Here is an 18,735-nt window from a genome sequence, read left to right on the forward strand (position 1 = left end):
GAAAGTGTGTGCATGTGTGTGCATGCGTTTGTATGCATGTATGTGCATGTTTGTGTGTGTGTGTGTGTGCATGTGCATGCAGGTGAAAGAAAGAGAGATTGTGTATCTGTGTCCATACTTTTATTAGTGACTTACTGTGCAAACAACCCATCTCATTAATATGTCCGACCTATGCCTGCATAGAATAATGGTTGTTAAAGCAACAACACTACACATGGTGGTGGTGGTGGTGAAAAGTACAACTATAATGGTGTACAATTGTATTGATGATGACAATGGTTCCATTTAATGTTAAACTATATTGCGGTATTTTCACAGAAATCATTGTAAACAAGGATGGTGTTTCACGAGCCAATTACTACTTTAAAGTTTTAATATTTTATTGGAGGAGTAGGATAGCTGCTTAGGATAGTTATGGATCTTCCCAGATTGAAGAATTCGCTATGGTTGACGTTTGAGTTACTGTAGGAAAAAGTATGGGGCTGGAGAAAGGAGTTCTAGCAGATATAGTACTGGAGTAGAAAGATTAACCCTTAAGCATTCAGATAACTCTGTCAAATGTAATGCATATTCATTCACATTCTTTTGAATTAATCTTGTATTAACTTGTAGCTTTCAGATTTGTATGATGTGACTGTTTATGATTTGAATGACATTGTCAGGTAGGTGTGAGAGGCCAAATCTGGCCAGTCTGAAAATAAAACAGGTAGAACATTTTGGGCCAGATATGACTGTGTAGCGGCACAAGCAGCCAGCGCCATATTGGATGAGACCTCACGGCAACCGTTGCCATCTCCGAGAATGGAGTGCGACCTCACCTGCATCCATTTGCCATGTGTGAGATCACAACGAGGCTCGCAATGGAAACTATATAAACGGAAAACCGATTCAGACCTGTCTTTTCGGTGCCACTACTCAGCAGCACTGGTTGAACACCACCACTGGCAGAGGCTTTCTGCCTGTCTATCTCCAGAGGTAATGTGCCCACACTATCGGAGCTTAAGATGGTAGCTGAGAGTAGCACACTTCACCTTTCCTGTAAATAAACCAGTTGTATATAGCAGTTGTACTTAAAGTCTATTTTCTTCACCTGCCAGAAGCCTGAACTACATAAAGAACAAGAAGATGATGGAAGGAGATGATATTCCTCCGATATCGTAAACCTTGCCTTCCATTATTAAAACTGCTCTGAATGCTAAAGGATTAATCATAGCATTTAGCACAAGGTTTGGAATGGGCAGAGCAGAAAAAGAATGGTGAGAAGAAATTGGGCTGTAGCAGGTGGGCTTTGGTGGAAGTGATATACTGTTCACTGTCTAACAATTTTAGAAGAGAAAATTCTTGTAGAGGACACAGGGAGCAGAAACAGTATGACGGAGTTCTAATACTTGTAGTGTTGTGGCGAATGTGTTTCCACCAATCAGTCAGATAGCAATTTTGGGAATGTAGTTAGTGTGCATAACATCAGCACAGTCTCTCATTTGTGAACAGTACTCTTATGTAACGTGGGTCACATTTGGACTTTGTCAACAACCAAAAACTGATCAGAACTGAAGTATTTTCTCATTCTAAAAAAATCTAATATCAGGAATGCAGTTTTGGCAATGTGAGGTTACATGCAAGATCAATGTGTAAGGCTTAACATATGTAGCAAACTGGGTTGTCTTGAATAAGCCATAACTTAACATTACAAGCAAACATTGTTTTGTATAAATTGAAAATCATCATAAATTTAACATCCATTTTGCCATGCTTGCATGGGTTTGATAGAATTTATTGAGACAGAATCTTTTGGCCAGATACCATTCCTGTTGCCAACCCTCTCCTGTTTCCAAGCAAGGTAATATTTCCCCATGGCTGGGCATGGTCATGCAGAATATTAGAAATGAATGACACTGTTTGTATGATAGTGACACTCACAGCTATCATACAATATCAAAACAAGGAGACTCAAACACACACATATATACATATCATCATCATCATCGTTAAACATCTGTTTTCCATGCTGGCATGGGTTGGATGGTTTGATATGGAGCTGGCCAGCTGGGGAGCTGTTCAAACTCAAATTGTCTGTTGTGACATGGTTTCTACAGCTTGATGCCCTTCCTAACACCAACCACTTAACACAGTGTGCTGGGTGGCCTTTATGTACCACCAGCATGGGTGCATTTACGCAGAATTGGCACGGGTGCCTTTTATGTGCAACTGGCACCTCAAGGACAAGCCTGTGTGCACAGAAGATGGAAGACAGTGATTTTACTTAGCTTGACATGTGTCTGTGTGTATAAGAATGACAAGTAATAAGAGGCAGTAAAAATGTTGAATTAGCAGAGTCATTAGAGCATCGGATAGAATGCCTTGTGGTATTTGTTCCAACTCTCTGCACTCTTAATCAGAGGTTAACTTTGCCTTTAATCTTTTCAGGATCAATTAAAAAGGCAGAAGATCGGTGGAACTGTTAGAGGTTAGGCCAGATGCCATGCAGTATTTGCTCTGGCTTTTTGCATTCTGACAGTAATGCCTATGATGACACTGGTGCCAAACTTGATTAGCCCAAGTTAGCAGCCTTTCCTCTGGATAAACATCAGTATCATGGAGAGGAGAGACCTGCATGCATGGGCCACTGTTAGTCTTCCTTAAAAAAATCTTTTCCAAGCCAGTACAATCACGTATAGATGTATGATCAACCTTGACTGGTGGCAGCCTTATTTATATATATATATATATATATATATATATAACAGTATGAAGAGTTGGACATCCAGTGATAAAAATTTAGTAGTTAGCAATGAGACATTCAGTTGTAAAACTTGAGTAGTTAGCAGTGTCAGACAACAAGAAATAAAAATTTAGTAGTTAGCAGTAAGACATCCAGTACAAAAATCAATAGTTCCAGCACCATGCTAATAAATACATTTGTAAAAAATAAAAATCTATCCCAAACATGCGAACAGAAAAAAACATGAATTCTAAATAGAAAGGAGAAAAGTCAGGGGAAAGAATTTGATTGTTGACTCTAACTCAGCTTTTGTTTGGTAGATGGATCATTGATTGTTTCATTAACTTCCATTTCCTCTTAGCTTAATTGCCATTTTGACAATGCTTAATTAGTCATAGTAGGAGTAATGACCATCCTAAACATACACATCAATGACCATAATGTGACCTCTACCAATGCAGACAACCTGTGTAAAGAACAGTTACACACTTAGTCGACAGTTGATATTCTTACAATATTACCTTTCAGCATGTGTGTTTCACACACACATACACACCTTGTATTATCTATGGTAATAATTCATTATTCAATTTATTGTTGTTGATGTTATTTAACCCCTAATCAGCTCTGATCTATGACTAGGTATCCTAGCCATCATGGATTTTTTGTAGATGATACAACAATTTCAAGGGTTTCTTTCATTGAGTCATTAGTTAATACTTTTGAGCAGATAATACACTATAATAAAAAAGGATCTTCTACACTGGATACAAAACCATATTTGATGTAATCTTTGTGATATTGTCTACAGAATCTTTTTCCCAAGTTGGTGCATGGAGAATTAAGGGAACGTTTTTCCATATCACTGACAGCAAAATTTCTACAGATTACAATTAGACTAACACTTGCTCAAATATGTACATACTTGGAGAGATAATACAATATGTTGGGTAAGCTTTAAGAACTGCGGTTTCGTTAGTATTCCTCAATTTAAAAGTCAGGTAGAAAACATGATTGCCTTGACTGGCTGAGAACACACAATTTTTTGTGTGTTTTTAATGCACACAAACATGGATCTGATTGTACGCATCTATACCTGTCTAGTACACATCCATGTATAATTGGATAGCTAATCATCCAATAGGCAATGAGTGCACTCAGATGTGCTCACGCATATGCAATGAGGCATATTCTGTTTGCGCAACATGTGCGTGTACGGAAAAATTAAAATTCTTCAGGTGGACCACAGAAAATTTTCCACAAACCATCTGAATTTTCCTGTGGACCACCTAGTGATCCACATGGACCAGGTTGGGAACCCCTGATGTATACCTTATGGTATTTAGTTATTATTTTTTAACTTTAAGCATAATGGGACATGACCCTTATTACAGTTACCTCTTGCTCCTCTGAGCTGGCTGGTCACATCTCCATTCAGGCATCCTGATTCACTCATCTCTCTCTTGTCACTCATACTGTGTCTACCCCCACCCAACAACTTACACCCTAAGCATTGGCCCTTAAGTACAATATTTTCTCCTAAGAATGTCAACCCTCTGGAATCTCCCCTTGCAAATGTTTTTCATGAAAATATCAACTTGCCAAGGGAAATATTAATGGCCTTGAACTCACCAAACATGGATGGCCTGCAAAGATCAACCCCCTCCCTCCAGGCCTAACAACTAAAATGAAAAAAAAATCAAACACTGAGGTCAGATGAAGCAACTTTACTCTTCTCTAAAATTTGTGGTCTTCTGCCTATGTTGAGAATTCCTTAGAATTTCCTACTAAGGGTGATGGAATTGCAGAATTGGTAGGATACTCGACAAAATATCTTGCAATATCTAGTCATATTTTAAGGCTGCTAGCTGGCAGAATCATTAGCATGCTGGGCAAAATACTTTACAGAATTTCATCTGCCTTTATGTTCTGAATTCAAATTCTGCTGAGGTCAGCTTTACCTTTCATCCTTTTGGGGTTGATAAAATAAATACCAGTTGAGCACTGGGGTTGACATATTGACTAGCCCCAACTCCCCTGAAATTGCTGGCCTTGTGCCAAAATTTGAAACCAATATCTAATCGTGTCTTGTAAAGTGAAGACTGACTTATATACCAGAATATGAAGAATAACATTTCAAGTGAGTGGTGTTAACCATCTCATCCTACAGTTCAGTTATATTATTTGATTTTATGATAAATGTTTATTTTTAGACTGGTAATTTCTCACCAGAAGCAGTGAAAACACAACTGAAAATATAACACTAGCCATCATTGTTTAGCCTGAGATCAATCCTGAGCAAGTGTGCCTATAATCAAAACCATTCTAGCTATGACCAATTTATCACATAGATTATCATATAGTCTAAGACTATATTATTCAATATACCCCTTTTTTTTATTAAGACAACAAGGTGTATTTTGAGGGATATTTAAGCAACCACATAGAGGGTCACTCCTTCACAGGCTTGCGGTCCAAGTGTGCATGTGACATATGGCAACATTACATAATACAAAGTTGAATTTACTCACATCTTTATAAACTGACAAAAGATTTGAAGACAAAACAGAAGAAACTGCAATACATCTCTTTGCACTTCATGCTCTCCCACATTGCACAAAGCATGCACCACCATATCCTGCACAACACACTGTATATACACCTATATACCACAATACAATGCTACACCACACCATCATACATCAGGATATGCCAGTCACATTGATTTATCCTTTCATTTTAGTCTAAACACATCACACACCTCCTCCTCCTTATCCCCACTGCCTATATTTGATATTCGACATTGGTCAGCATTAAATATGTCCTAATTTATATTCCTGCTGAGCCAAATAAGAGCACATGATCAACTATGTATCTGACATCATTGTTGACTATAGGAAACACACTGTATACACTAAGTGGAACTTGTGTAAATTACAGAACCTATCCATCATTTTCTTAAAAAACATATACTGACATATATATATTTTGCACATAGGTACAAGCTGTAAATAACTTTTCATAATCTGTCTCTTCTGCATGCTGAAAGATTGCTTTGAAATGAATTTAAATGGTTTTTCCAAGTTTATCAAGCCAATTTACGAATTCACTGATTGTCTTAAATTCAAACACCATTGATGGTAACTGATTCTGGCTTACAATTCTTATCAAGGTTTGCTGTCTTAGCTAGCTTCTTGCATCACTTTGTAAATAATTTCAACAAATCATCTCTGAATTGCAAAATAATGCTTGGTTTGAGTTTTTAAACAGAACTTTATTCCATCTGACATACAAAGACAGTATGAAATATAAAATAAAATTTTTTTAAATCTGAAAGTATTATAGGACTGACCCTACACTTCCTATTTACCATCATATATTCTTGTTTTAAACCTTTTTACATTGGCCTTACAAGTTAATACCAAAAAAAATGTAAATGTTCAATGCTGTTTTACTCATCTCTCTAAAAGAATAAACCAGCCTTATAATTCAAATCAAATTTTCAAAAATACTCATGTATTTAATATTACCTTATCCAATGTATACTTCCATTTTGAAGACAGTTGTGAGTGTTTTGAGGAAGATTTGACTGCTATTTATAGCTGGTCAAGCAATCAAAGAGGTTCCCTCATTGATTCTGCTAGTAGTAGTTTAGATGTATGACATTAACATTCCTCTCAGTCTACTGGTAACTCATTTGTGAGATTTAAACTTGTTACGAACAAATCAAATTAGGAAGAGCTAAGACTACAGTCGAGAAGTATGAAGAAGCAAATATTGATTATAAAAAGATTAAGGAGCTAAAGGCATCCTGCGACAGTAATGAAACTAAGAGAAAACTGGAAGCAGAAGAACAACTCAGAAAATGTAAGAACAGTGTTGAAATAATTGATCATATATATAGAAGTCCTTCTTACAAGTGATCTCATACACACACACACACCTACATACATACAGTGTTTATAAAAGACAACATGCAGATCTATCATAGGAAATGATGACCAACAATCATATATAGATGACAAAAATAGAATATTATTTTCATCAATGATTTAACCAGTGGATATGACTAAGAAAAAACACAGACTATAACTATAGATAACAATATAATCAGAATAAAGTAAGCCTATACATCAGAAAAGATAACATATCTCAAATATTTAGGGAAATACCATTAATATATACACCAGCTATTTCTCTGTCTCAGTATCAATTGAAGTTGACTTGATAATCTGAACAGTAATACATTTCCAATATACTGAACAAGGAGCATATTTTCCTGTTGTGAAAAACCAATTATTAATATATTTTGTATGTTAACATTCAACTCTGCTTCTATAAACAGGTTTTAGCTAAATCTCTCTTGTAACATCTTTATTGATTCCCCAATGAAAAACCTGAGTTCTCCAAATCAATGAATTAAATATATTTTGAGCCAAAAAAGGAAACCTCTGTATGGTAACTCAATCTGCTAGAAATATAGCTACCATATCTTCCTCAAATCACACCCTATTATCTTAAAAACAGAATACAATAAGCATGATTATAGATATGTGATAAATAGGATTGTCATAACTAGACTAGAACACCTTTGATAATAGACCTGTTTTATTATGGTTGACTGGAGTTAAACAACAATAACCATATTAAATGTATCATGAAATAAGTGTTAGATGAACTAATATGTAAAGTACATTAGCTATTGCATGCAAAACTGACATTTAACAAATTCGTAGAGCAGGCATAGTCAATTATAATGACCTCAGTATTTGACTGGTACTTATCATTGTTGGAAGGATGAAAAGCATAGATGACACTGCAAGGAATTTAAACTCAAAATGGAGACATAATGAAGTGCAAAAAAGCATATTATTTGATGTTTTACCATTTCTGTCAATCCACCTGGTACTTTAAAACTAATTGAATTATATTTTACTAACAAACTAAAAGGGCTAACCAGCAAAATCTGATTATGTTAAAAACATATTAGGATAAGTTGGTAAAGTTGTAAAATTGGTAAAATTGATTTCTTTAAGAACACATTTTTCTATGGTACACACCATATTTACTGGTATACATGTCAATGTAGTATTCAGTGCAAACATGTAGTATTAACATTCAAACATCATTATCTTCCCAAATTATGCTGCAGTTCACATGAAACTTTTGGTCATCTTGGTGTATAAATCAACTTATCTTTTTTTAGCTGTAGGTTTTGGTTTGAAAAATTTGATGTGCATGCCAAAAAAATATGGTGTGTATGAGCTGATTATCCAATATTTAGATAAACAAATTAGATAGATTTAGATAAGTAATATAAAATGGTATTAGACATTGTAAATTTCAACCTGACACAGAAAAGTACAACAGACTCACTGATACCATTAGGTCAGTTGCACATCATCATCATCGTTTAACGTCCACTTTCCATGCTAGCATGGGTTGGATGGTTCAACCGGGATCTGGGAAGCCAGGAGGCTGCACCAGGCCCAGTTTGATGTGGCACATTTGTTGAAAATGTTAATTGATTCATTCATAATTTAAAATGTATTTTCTAAAATATTATTTATCAAGAATAACTTTCAAAAGTCATATGAGCATGAATAGATACAAACTTATTTCCGTCAGGCAGCCTTCTCTTTGAAATTAATAAAAAAAATATATATTTATAATTTGGTAAAGTTTTAAGGTACAGCATCCTAACATGGCTACTAGCAATTGGTTGAAACCAGTGAAACTATTTTTGAATAATTCAAAGTAATAAATTTTCCATCAAGTATCCTGGCAAACTGCCATTATAATTTTTTATATTCATACCAAAAGGTTATGCTAAAGGGTTGTATGATGTAGTAAATTTTGGATGCTTGTTTATTAGGTTATTATTCCTAAGAAAATGAAAAGTTTGAATGTAGATGGAGATCATCATCATCATCATCATCGTCATTATCCTTCTTAAATTATAAAACCATTTATGGCTCTAAATACATACATCCTATGGTCTGATGGTATTACTCATAGCTCAGTGATATGTTTTCATACTAGTAACATGTAAAAGGCACCCATACCAGTGACACATGAAAGGCACCCATGCTGGTGACATGTAAAAGGTACCTGTGCCAGTGACACATAAAAGGTACCTGTGCCAGTGGCACATAAAAGGCACCTGTGCCAGTGACATGTAAAAGGCACCTGTACCAGTGACATGTAAATGGCATCCATGCTGGTAACATGTAAAAGGCACCTGCTACACTCTGTGGAGTGATTGGTATTAGGAAGGGCATCCAACCGTAGAAATCAAGCCAAAACAGACTGGAGCAGCATTCTGACTTAGCAATTATAGTCAAACCATCATACCCATGCTAGCATGGAAAACACATGCTCAATGATGATCATAACGATGTCTATAAGGAAAATTTTTCGCCTGAGTCAGTTACTGCAGCAAAGGTCTTTCACATCTGAGTGCATACAAACAAGTTAGATATAATTATATACATATATATAATAATAATAAAAGTCTTGTTTTAGATCTAAATATCAGTATCACATATCAGCTTGGCTTAGCTTCATGCTCTTGCTTGATGGGGCTGGGGTCATTCCAAGTTAGTGATCCCAGAGGCATCACCATGCATAGAGCTGACCAGGTCCGCCAGTACTCTTCATCACTGGCAGGTTCATACCAACCCCTCTGCATCCTCTAAAGAAACATCAAACCTCTGGAGATCTTCCCCAGTCACATCCAGCCATCTGGTGCAGGGCTGACCAAAAGGGCTCTTCCAGTCCACAGCTGCTGCATCAAATGAGAATAAAGCCCTGGTAGGATGATCTAGTGGGAGACAGAGGACATGTCCATACCAGCACATGCACTACAGCGCCATCTGGAAAATGAAGCTCTGCATCTACAACACATTGGTCCTCTCCATTCTCCTTTATGGAACAGAAACATGGCCCCTCTCAAAGATCCTGACAAAGAGGATTGATAGCTCTAATAGCAGAGCCCTGAAAGACATAACATCAGATGGTACCATCACGCTTCCAACAAAGTATCAAATGTTCACATTTTATATTGCTATATCACTATCTTTACTGTTCTCTTAAAAAAAAAAGCCTTGATTCCCTGTATCAAATAAACATATATTAGTAATTTTCTTATGAAGTTGATATAAAAAAAACTCACCTAAGCATGTGTTATTTTACTTCCCTGTTCTTCATCTACAATTTCCTTTAAATTAGACTATACACTTCTTCACCTACTATGTTCATTCTTCTCCACCCTTATGTATACACTTCTCCATTCACAATATACACACTTTTCCAACTACAGAGTGTACACTTCTCTATTCATTAATTAATTCAACTTCTTTCAAATAGGAGTACCTTAGATTCATTTATACTTTGTTTTAGCAAACAAGATGGAGCACTGCCTGTTGCAATCTTAAGATTGAATATGATTAAAAGCTACACAGTTTGTAAATTTTAATTGTTTTCAGTAACAATATTCTAAATAATGTTGATAATTTCATACACACACACACAAATTCCCATCTAGATTGCTTTAACACAAAGTTTAGAACATGCATACACACACACGCACACACATTGGGCTTCTGCTTAGTTTATGTTTACCAAATTCTTCTAGTCACAAGGCATTGGTTAATACAAGACTAAAGTAGAAGACACTTGTTCAAAGCACCATAGAGAGCAGTTGAACCTGTAACCATGTGCTTGCAAAATAAGCTTCTAAACCACCCAGTCAAGCCTGCGCACGTGTGTGTGTGTCTTCATGTGTTTTTGTGAATGTATATTGGTAAGGAAGGAAAGAAAAAAGATACCCCCCCACAAAAAAAAAAAAGCAGTGTTCTTCAAACGAAGACACGTGTAATGCTTGTTCTGCATAAAATTCAACATTACTTTGATGTTCTCACCATCAGAAATTCAGTAAACCAATTGTGATGTAAAATAAAAGTAGACACACACATATACATACACACACACACACACGTGCATACATGCACACATTCTGTTTGTCTGTTCACCATTTCCAAGAAAGAATCACCTGTTATTACGAAGCCATTACTCTGTGCAATAATGCATCACTGTTTCAGTGGTGTTCAGTAATAATTCACCAATAATTACTTCAATCAAAAGTGATTTTACAAAGAAAAGTTATTATACTTCCTCACACCTTACATCATATAAACAATGTATTTAGAAAGATTCATGTGAACCAAGTTTTGCTACTGTATAAAGATAAATAATACATTTGTATCATGAGAAAATACAAGCTAATATGAGAAACTAAAAAAAAAAGAAAGAAAAAACACAGTACGAAAGAAAAGAATAGTGAACATTTGTTTAGAAGGTTAGATGGCTGTTCAAAAATTAGAATGAATATTAGCATGAATTAATGGATCCGGTGACATATAGCTGTATTTCATTCTTGGTGACAGCCACTTAAGTAAAGAAGCAAGTAATACCTGCTTTTAGTTAAGTAGTAACATGAATCAAATAGTCATGTTCCTTGCCTAAGGTTCCAATATAGTAACTATTATAGAAATCAAATCAGTATATAAAACTTCCAAAATGATGCTGACACCATACTTCCATTATAGGTCTGAATAAAGTTACAAAATATATAACTATTGAATAGAATTTCATTCTAAAAGCCTGTAATAATGCATAAAAGAACCAGAAATATACATCAGACTTTGATATCACTTCTTTTCAAAATGAATGTAATCTTTCCTGAAAATGTTTCTTAAATCAATGAAGAATAAAAAGCATGACTTGTCTTTAATGGTTACATAAAACCTAAGAAAAGAATCAAACTGTTTTTTTTTTTTTACCTTAAGTATAAAACCAAGAATAAAATATTAGAAGAAACAGGATAAATAAATAACTAGGTTAGCAGGAATTTCAAAAACATTACAACATATGAGGGAATATATTAAAAAAGAAATTCTTGTGATGTCTAGCTAAATGAACTACACAGTTATACAGAAGAAAAAACTGCTGTGTTGACAATGTGTCATAGAAAAACTAACATTGAAACATTGAAAAAGGAAAGACGAAACTTTGTTGAGAAAAGGTTGTCAAGTGAGAAGTGATTAAAGCAATGAAAAGATTGAACACTGACACAATTAGGTAGCTAACATAATGTAAGAGATGTAAGGTCATAAAGAAGCTTTAAAATAAACAATGGAGTTGCAACAATTAAAGATTGATGTCAATGATAAAAAGATTACAGGGTAGGAATGCCTGTCATTCATTAAAAATAAGAAGCGGGGGTGGGTGGGTGAATAGCATGAAACAAGTATTTCAGTAGGACAACTTTCCACAAAGCTAGAACTAATTAATTGAACCTTTTGTTAAGAACAATTAAGGATATTTTATTAGGTTTAGTAATATAACAATAACAAACATCTGTTTAATTAAATAGAAATGTATCCAAATATTTCATATATATATATATATAAAATATAATTAAGATTTTGTTGAATTAGGCACTTAAATTGAGGCACCTTGTTGGGTCGGTATAAGCCGCACACCCAAACAGTATTAAGTGAATACTGAATATCAAAACTCTGTGCATGAGTGTTTGCACCTGATATCCCTGCTGTGTGTGCAGACAACACAACCCAGCTGAGTGAAGAGATCTGATCTTGGTAGTCCAGACATGTACTTCATATAAAGATACTTTCTATAGTACCTATAGTAAATATATATATATATATATATTCTTATTTCTGAGTCCCTTTCTGTAGAAGAGTGTAGGCTCAAAACGTAAAAGACATTTTCTATTCCTGAGCGTTATACTAATACATCTATTTGTTTCGTACACCACCTGTCTTCGTCTTCTGTTTTTTCGTAAACTCTCCCTATATATATATATATATATATATATATATATATATATATATATATATAATATAATAATAATAATAATAATAATAATAATAATAATAATAATATAAATAATATATATATATGTATATATATGTACATACATCTATATGTATATATTTATATATATATATATATATATATATATGTACATACATCTATATGTATATATATATATATATATATATATATGCATATGTGGGTACAGGACCACAAAAATATACGAAGCATGAGTACATGAAACATAAACTATTCTTTCGAACAACGACACAAATGGAAAATAAAAACAACATAAAGAATGACCCCTCATCAGTTGTTGGCTGTTTTTTTAGTCTCATATTTCAAGCATCTAACAATATACACTTTCATATATATATATATGCAAGTCACAATATATGGATTGAGCTAATCTGATGGTGCTCATGAAAAAAGCTCCTTAATGTATCATTCTACAAAACACATAGAATATATAGTATGATACAAAATAAAGCATAAGGAGTGTATAAAATTATAAATCGACATCAGATGTAGAGGATTCGTTGAACACAGTGTGAGGTGACTGTTGTTGTAGGGCCTAATTCATTGTAAAGCAAATAGCACCATGTGTGATATCCAAACTACAGTGGAAAAGACAAGCCCCTGGTTTTGGTTAAAAAGAGATGATGAGTAATGGCTAAAAGAATATTAAGCTATATCTAATAACCAGTTGATCTACCAAGCAGGGTCTCATTTCAGTGAGGGGTGCCGGTGTGCAATGATGCCATGGAGAGGTAGGCCCTGAAATGGTGCACATTTTCTCCTGATGACCCCATACATTAGCTGGCTTCTGGCATGTGGAGCTTTCGACTGGTAGCACTTGCATGGGCAAGTTGATTGCAAAACATCATATATATATATATATATATATATATATATATATATATGATCATTTGTAGAAAACATAAATCCAGAGAAGAAGCACACTCTAAGATGCAGAGCAGTGTATATTTAATATATATATTATATATATATATATATATATAACAATAATAATATTAGAGAGTATAACTCCAAACTTACAGGGAAAGTGTTTTTACTTATTATATTATATTTATCATTCATTTTATACTTTTTGGAAAAATTAAAATATATATATAAATATATAAAAATTTATATATTATATATTATATTAATTATATATATTACTTGTTATTTATGTATTGGTTTATGTCTATCACTGTTTGAGTTGCATAATAGTGGTTTTATCTCTAATTCATATTATATATATATATATATATATATATATATGTAAATTTGAAAAGTGTCCTGGGAACTCTGAAAGTTCATCTCATGGTTGATCATAATAATTACTGTGATCAATTGCAATATGGAATTTTCAAGCTCCAAAGTTTGTAATGATTCTTTTCAGCTTAATTAATAAATATTCTCTACTCTGCTATAAGCTGAAATTGAATTCTTTAATTGAATTCTCCTGAACAAACATATCCTTATATATATGCAAGTTATAGCTGTAAACTAGACTTACCATGAGCGAAATCATCTTTGAAGGTGACATTGCCTTTTTCAATGACGTCAGTAAAGGACGGCCAACCACACCCTGAGTGAAACTTGGTATCAGAAGCAAAAAGTTTATTCCCACACACAACACATGTGAATATTCCTTCTTCATTCCAACTAAGAAATTTGCCAGAGTAGGCCCTAGTAAAGAGAAAGAAATACAACACTTAAATACTTAGAAACCAGAACAACAAAATGTCAATGAAAAAAAATTCCATTTTTTTTTTTTTTACCAAATCCTTTACAATTTTTTTATATATTTCATATCCTTATTTTTTGCATCAAAGTCAACTTCAAGATCAGTCCAACCTGTTTCTCAACTCAATGAAAACTTAAACATTTTGCCGTCTATAGTCACAATTTTGCATCCTTTGTGTTCCATCTATAAATCTTTGTGAGTACATAGTACAATAGACAAGTAAGTTATAAAGAGTAGCAATAACATCCCAGCTAGAATCATTATCCATATCCTGAATGTTGAGTGTCAATTTTTGTTATCTTCCCCTTCTCTTCAAGATGATATTTACATCTTATTGACTCATTGGTTGTCACACCCAAATAATCATCTAGAAATGTCACCAGGAAGTAACCCAGGAAGAAGCTTTTCTGGTTAAAAAGGGAGATATTTATATGTGTTCTACATTGGACAAAATTCATATAGTTTATAAATATCTTCAGTAATGTATAAGTCAACCCAAAAACAAGTTGATATTTCTCTATCTCCTCGTATCCAATATCTTGATATCAGCAGCAAATTAACTTAGAATCAGAAATTATTTTCAGAGGATAAAGGAATAAGTCTGTTGCTTCTATTATAGCACTATTTTGGAAGGAGGAGTATCGTAGAGACAGCATTTAGAGCATTTTTATTTTGAATTAAAGAACTAAGTGAAACAAAAAAATAAAAAATGAATGAAATATTTCTGGATTCAACATCATCTACACTTTAATATCAAATTTTTCATGTAAGCAATGGATGAGATAGATCTCTCTCTGTACATCGTAATCTTATTTCTATATATGTTGAATATTTCTGATTTCATATATCATTATATATCCTGATTATTTCTGATCTCAAATATTTATATCTATCTATCAATATATATATCATCATCATCATCATTGTTTAACATCTGTTTTCCATGCTAGCATGGGTTGGACGGTTTGACCGGGGTCTGGGAAGCACCAGGCTCCAGTCTGATCTGGCAGTGTTTCTACAGCTGGATGCCCTTCCTAACGCCAACCACTCCATGAGTGTAGTGGGTGCTTTTTATGTGCCACTGGCACAGGTGCCAGGGGAGGCTGGCAACAGCCACGATCGGCTGGTGCTTTTTATGTGCCACTGGCATGGAAGGCAGTCAAGGCGGCGCTGGCATCGGCCATGTATGGATGGTGCATTTTACATACCACCGGCACAAGTATCACGACTACAATTTCCATTTGATATTTATTTTGATGTTGATGTACTTGACTCAATAGGTCTCCTCAAGCACAGCAGGTCATGTGCCACCGGCACAGAAGCCAGTCAAGGTAGCACTGGCATCAGCCACGTTCGGATGGTGCTTTTTACGTGTCACAGGCACAGGTATCACAACTACAATTTCCATTTGATTTTTTGATGTTGATAGTGATGTACTTGACTCAATAGGTCTCCTCAAGGACAGCAGGTTACCCTATGATCAAAGGTAAGTTCAGCAGGCCGTCCTGCGATCCAAGGCACTTTGGAAGGGCTGGGGCTTCTAATTTTTTTTCTAGTTTGAATATTTAATGCTCTGTACATCAAATATATTAACTGTGCATTCAGAGTTCCAGTCATGTCTCCTCTCTTTGGAAGCTTAAAAAGATTTTTAAATGTTTATTCTTCCGACTGGAGTTGTGATTAATGGATAGTATCAACAGGTCTTCACAGGTAGAGTTTAGTGTCCAATGAAGGAAAAGTATGCATAAGTGGGCTGGTTACACCCCTGGCATAGGCCACAGGTTATGGTCTCATTTGGCTTGCTGGGTCTTCTCAAGCACAGCATATTTCCAAAAGTCTCGGTCACTAGTCATTTCCTTGGTGAGGCCTAATGTTCAAAGGTCGTGCTTCACCACTTGATCCCAGGTCTTCCTGGGTCTCTATCCACATCCATTCTCACCACATGACCATACCAGCGCAGTTGTCTCTCTTGCACACCACATCTGATGCTTCTTAGGTCCAACTTTTCTCTCAAGGTACTTACACTCTGTCGAGTATGCACGCTGACATTACACATCCATTGGATCATACTGGATTCATTCCTTGTGAGCTTATGCATGTCCTCAGCAGTCATGGCCCATACTTTATTTTATTGACCCCAGAAGAATGAAAGGCTAAGCTGGACTTGGCAGGACTTGAACCCAGGATATAGATGGAAATCAATCCATCACTCTACTGACTTTGCCATGAAAGTGCACGGCCTTGTGGTTAGGGTGTTCAGCTTATAATCATTAAGGCTGTAAGATCAATTCCTGAATCTGGTAGCATGTGTTCTGGAGCATTTCACATTCTCCCCTCAAATATTACTAAAGTCACAGAAAACCATGAACACCACCACATCAAATAGCTGTATAAATTTTAAATATATCATTTTCAAACTAGTTATTACTATTGTCTCAATGGTCCTGTTTGTAAAGGCATACAGACATAGCAACACATATACCCCTTGCAAGACATAGCAACACATATACCCCTTGCACAAAGGATCAATCTTGGCCTATGGCCTATACTGATTGTGTTTTTTTTCTTCCCCCTTTTAACACATCTCTAGAGAAAAATAAAACTAAATGAGATCATATCACTAATCCCTACCTGAGACTGAAACCTCCATCTACCCCACTGTCTTGTCTGTCACCAGACACCCTTATCCACTGGGCCACAGGGCCAGTAATACTACTTATACAAAATATGGGATATTTAAATCTATTCTAATGATTGGTTATTGATTACATTAGTCTGATAGGTTTAAATACATCATTTTCAAACTAGTTATTGCTGTTGTCTCAATGGTCCCATGGGTGGAGACAATAGCAAGCAATATAGAAGCATCCTGATACAGAGTTCAATCTTGTCCCTAGGCATGCACTGAAGGGTGTTTTTTTTTTTGCAGTTGAGTGGGGCTGACCTGGGGTACCTTCTAGAAGGTTTTAGTTAAATAAATCGATCCCTGTAATTATTTTTTTCAAGGCTGGTCCTTATTCTATCAGCCTCTTTCACTGAATCATTAAATCCAAGTAAAAATTATCCACCCCCTTCTTTTTCTCCTCCTATCTAACTAGATAGAAAACATGTAAATATTTAATAAAACTCTTTTATAATACTTGGCAGAGATTGAAACCCTCCACCTCAACATATGCCTCTGCTTATAAAGCACCTTTACCCACAATATATATATATGTGATATTGATTATTGCTAAAAACACACCTCTCTCTACATATTGACTATTTCTGATACTACATCTCTCCATATATCTTGGTTATTTCTGAAACCCCAAATTTTAACTTATCTACATATTTCCATAACATGTTTGGACCCATCTATAACCAATGTACCCTTTGCCTTCAACCAACCTTTACATTTCTTTTGTACCTAGCATGTAATCAAGCCAATGAAAAAATAAGAATATGGTCACTAAACCTGCTAGAAATAACAACAAAATCTTCTCCAAATTACAGCAAAAAAAAATAGAAGAGTAATAGCTGAAATGCCTTTGTTCATTTGACTGTAAGATTAGAACCAACTAAGAGCTAAATAATGACAATTCAACATGTATCTTCTACTCATGTAGCACAGTCAAACTAGTGAAGATGTTTATCATATAAACATTGGCTACTGTCATTGATGTTCCACTACCTTCTCAGCTGATTTGTCTTCAATTTTTCTTGTTAACAATGAACATTCAACAGATCATCAGAGAATTCTAAGCAACAGACGAATGTCACTTGTAAGTCTTCATCTCAGTTTTTAACAACTGGAATATTCCTAAGAAGCACTTGTATATATATATATATGCCATGATAGATCGTTAGCCACTACACACATTTTTTTTCTCTCCTTGTTTTTTCTATGTCCCTTTCTGTAGAAGAGCATAGGCTCGAAACGTAAAAGACTTTTTTCTGTTCTTGAGCATTACACTAATACATCTGTTTGTTTTGTACACCACCTGTCTTCATCTTTTGTTTTTTTCGTAAACTCTCCCTATAAATATATATATATATATATATATATATATATATATATATATATATAGACATACATATATGTAGCTAAAAGTGAACAAAAAGTCACCAAAAGTGGTATCATAACACCTGATATCCCCACTCCATACACATGTATATCATGACTTATACACTTTCCTGACTTTTCTATATAACTCTATGTACTGTACATGCACCTTTGATGAGTTGTAGTGCACCTGAGCATTATACACAATTATTTCATTATTATTATTATTATTATTTTAAATGGGAAGAAAAATCTGTCTAAAAATCTTTCAGTAATGCTGTATTTAAAAGTTAATGTCCTCAGTGATGATCA

At 34.6% G+C, this 18,735-nt stretch overlaps 1 protein-coding gene across 3 annotated transcripts in view; it reads right to left on the reverse strand.

Moving 5' to 3' along the window:
• The window catches only part of LOC115209056 (methionine-R-sulfoxide reductase B3, mitochondrial), a 135,360-nt gene that overhangs the window by 21,283 nt on the left and 95,342 nt on the right, over nucleotides 1-18,735 (reverse strand). For all 3 annotated transcript variants that reach the window (XM_029777130.2, XM_029777128.2, XM_036501009.1), the window contains exon 3: nucleotides 14,148-14,320. In XM_029777130.2, coding sequence (XP_029632990.1) covers nucleotides 14,148-14,320 — 173 coding nt within the window. The remainder of the gene's footprint in view (nucleotides 1-14,147; nucleotides 14,321-18,735) is intronic.

Source organism: Octopus sinensis, linkage group LG3 (genome assembly GCF_006345805.1).
Source record: "Octopus sinensis linkage group LG3, ASM634580v1, whole genome shotgun sequence".
Lineage (NCBI taxonomy): Eukaryota > Metazoa > Mollusca > Cephalopoda > Octopoda > Octopodidae > Octopus > Octopus sinensis.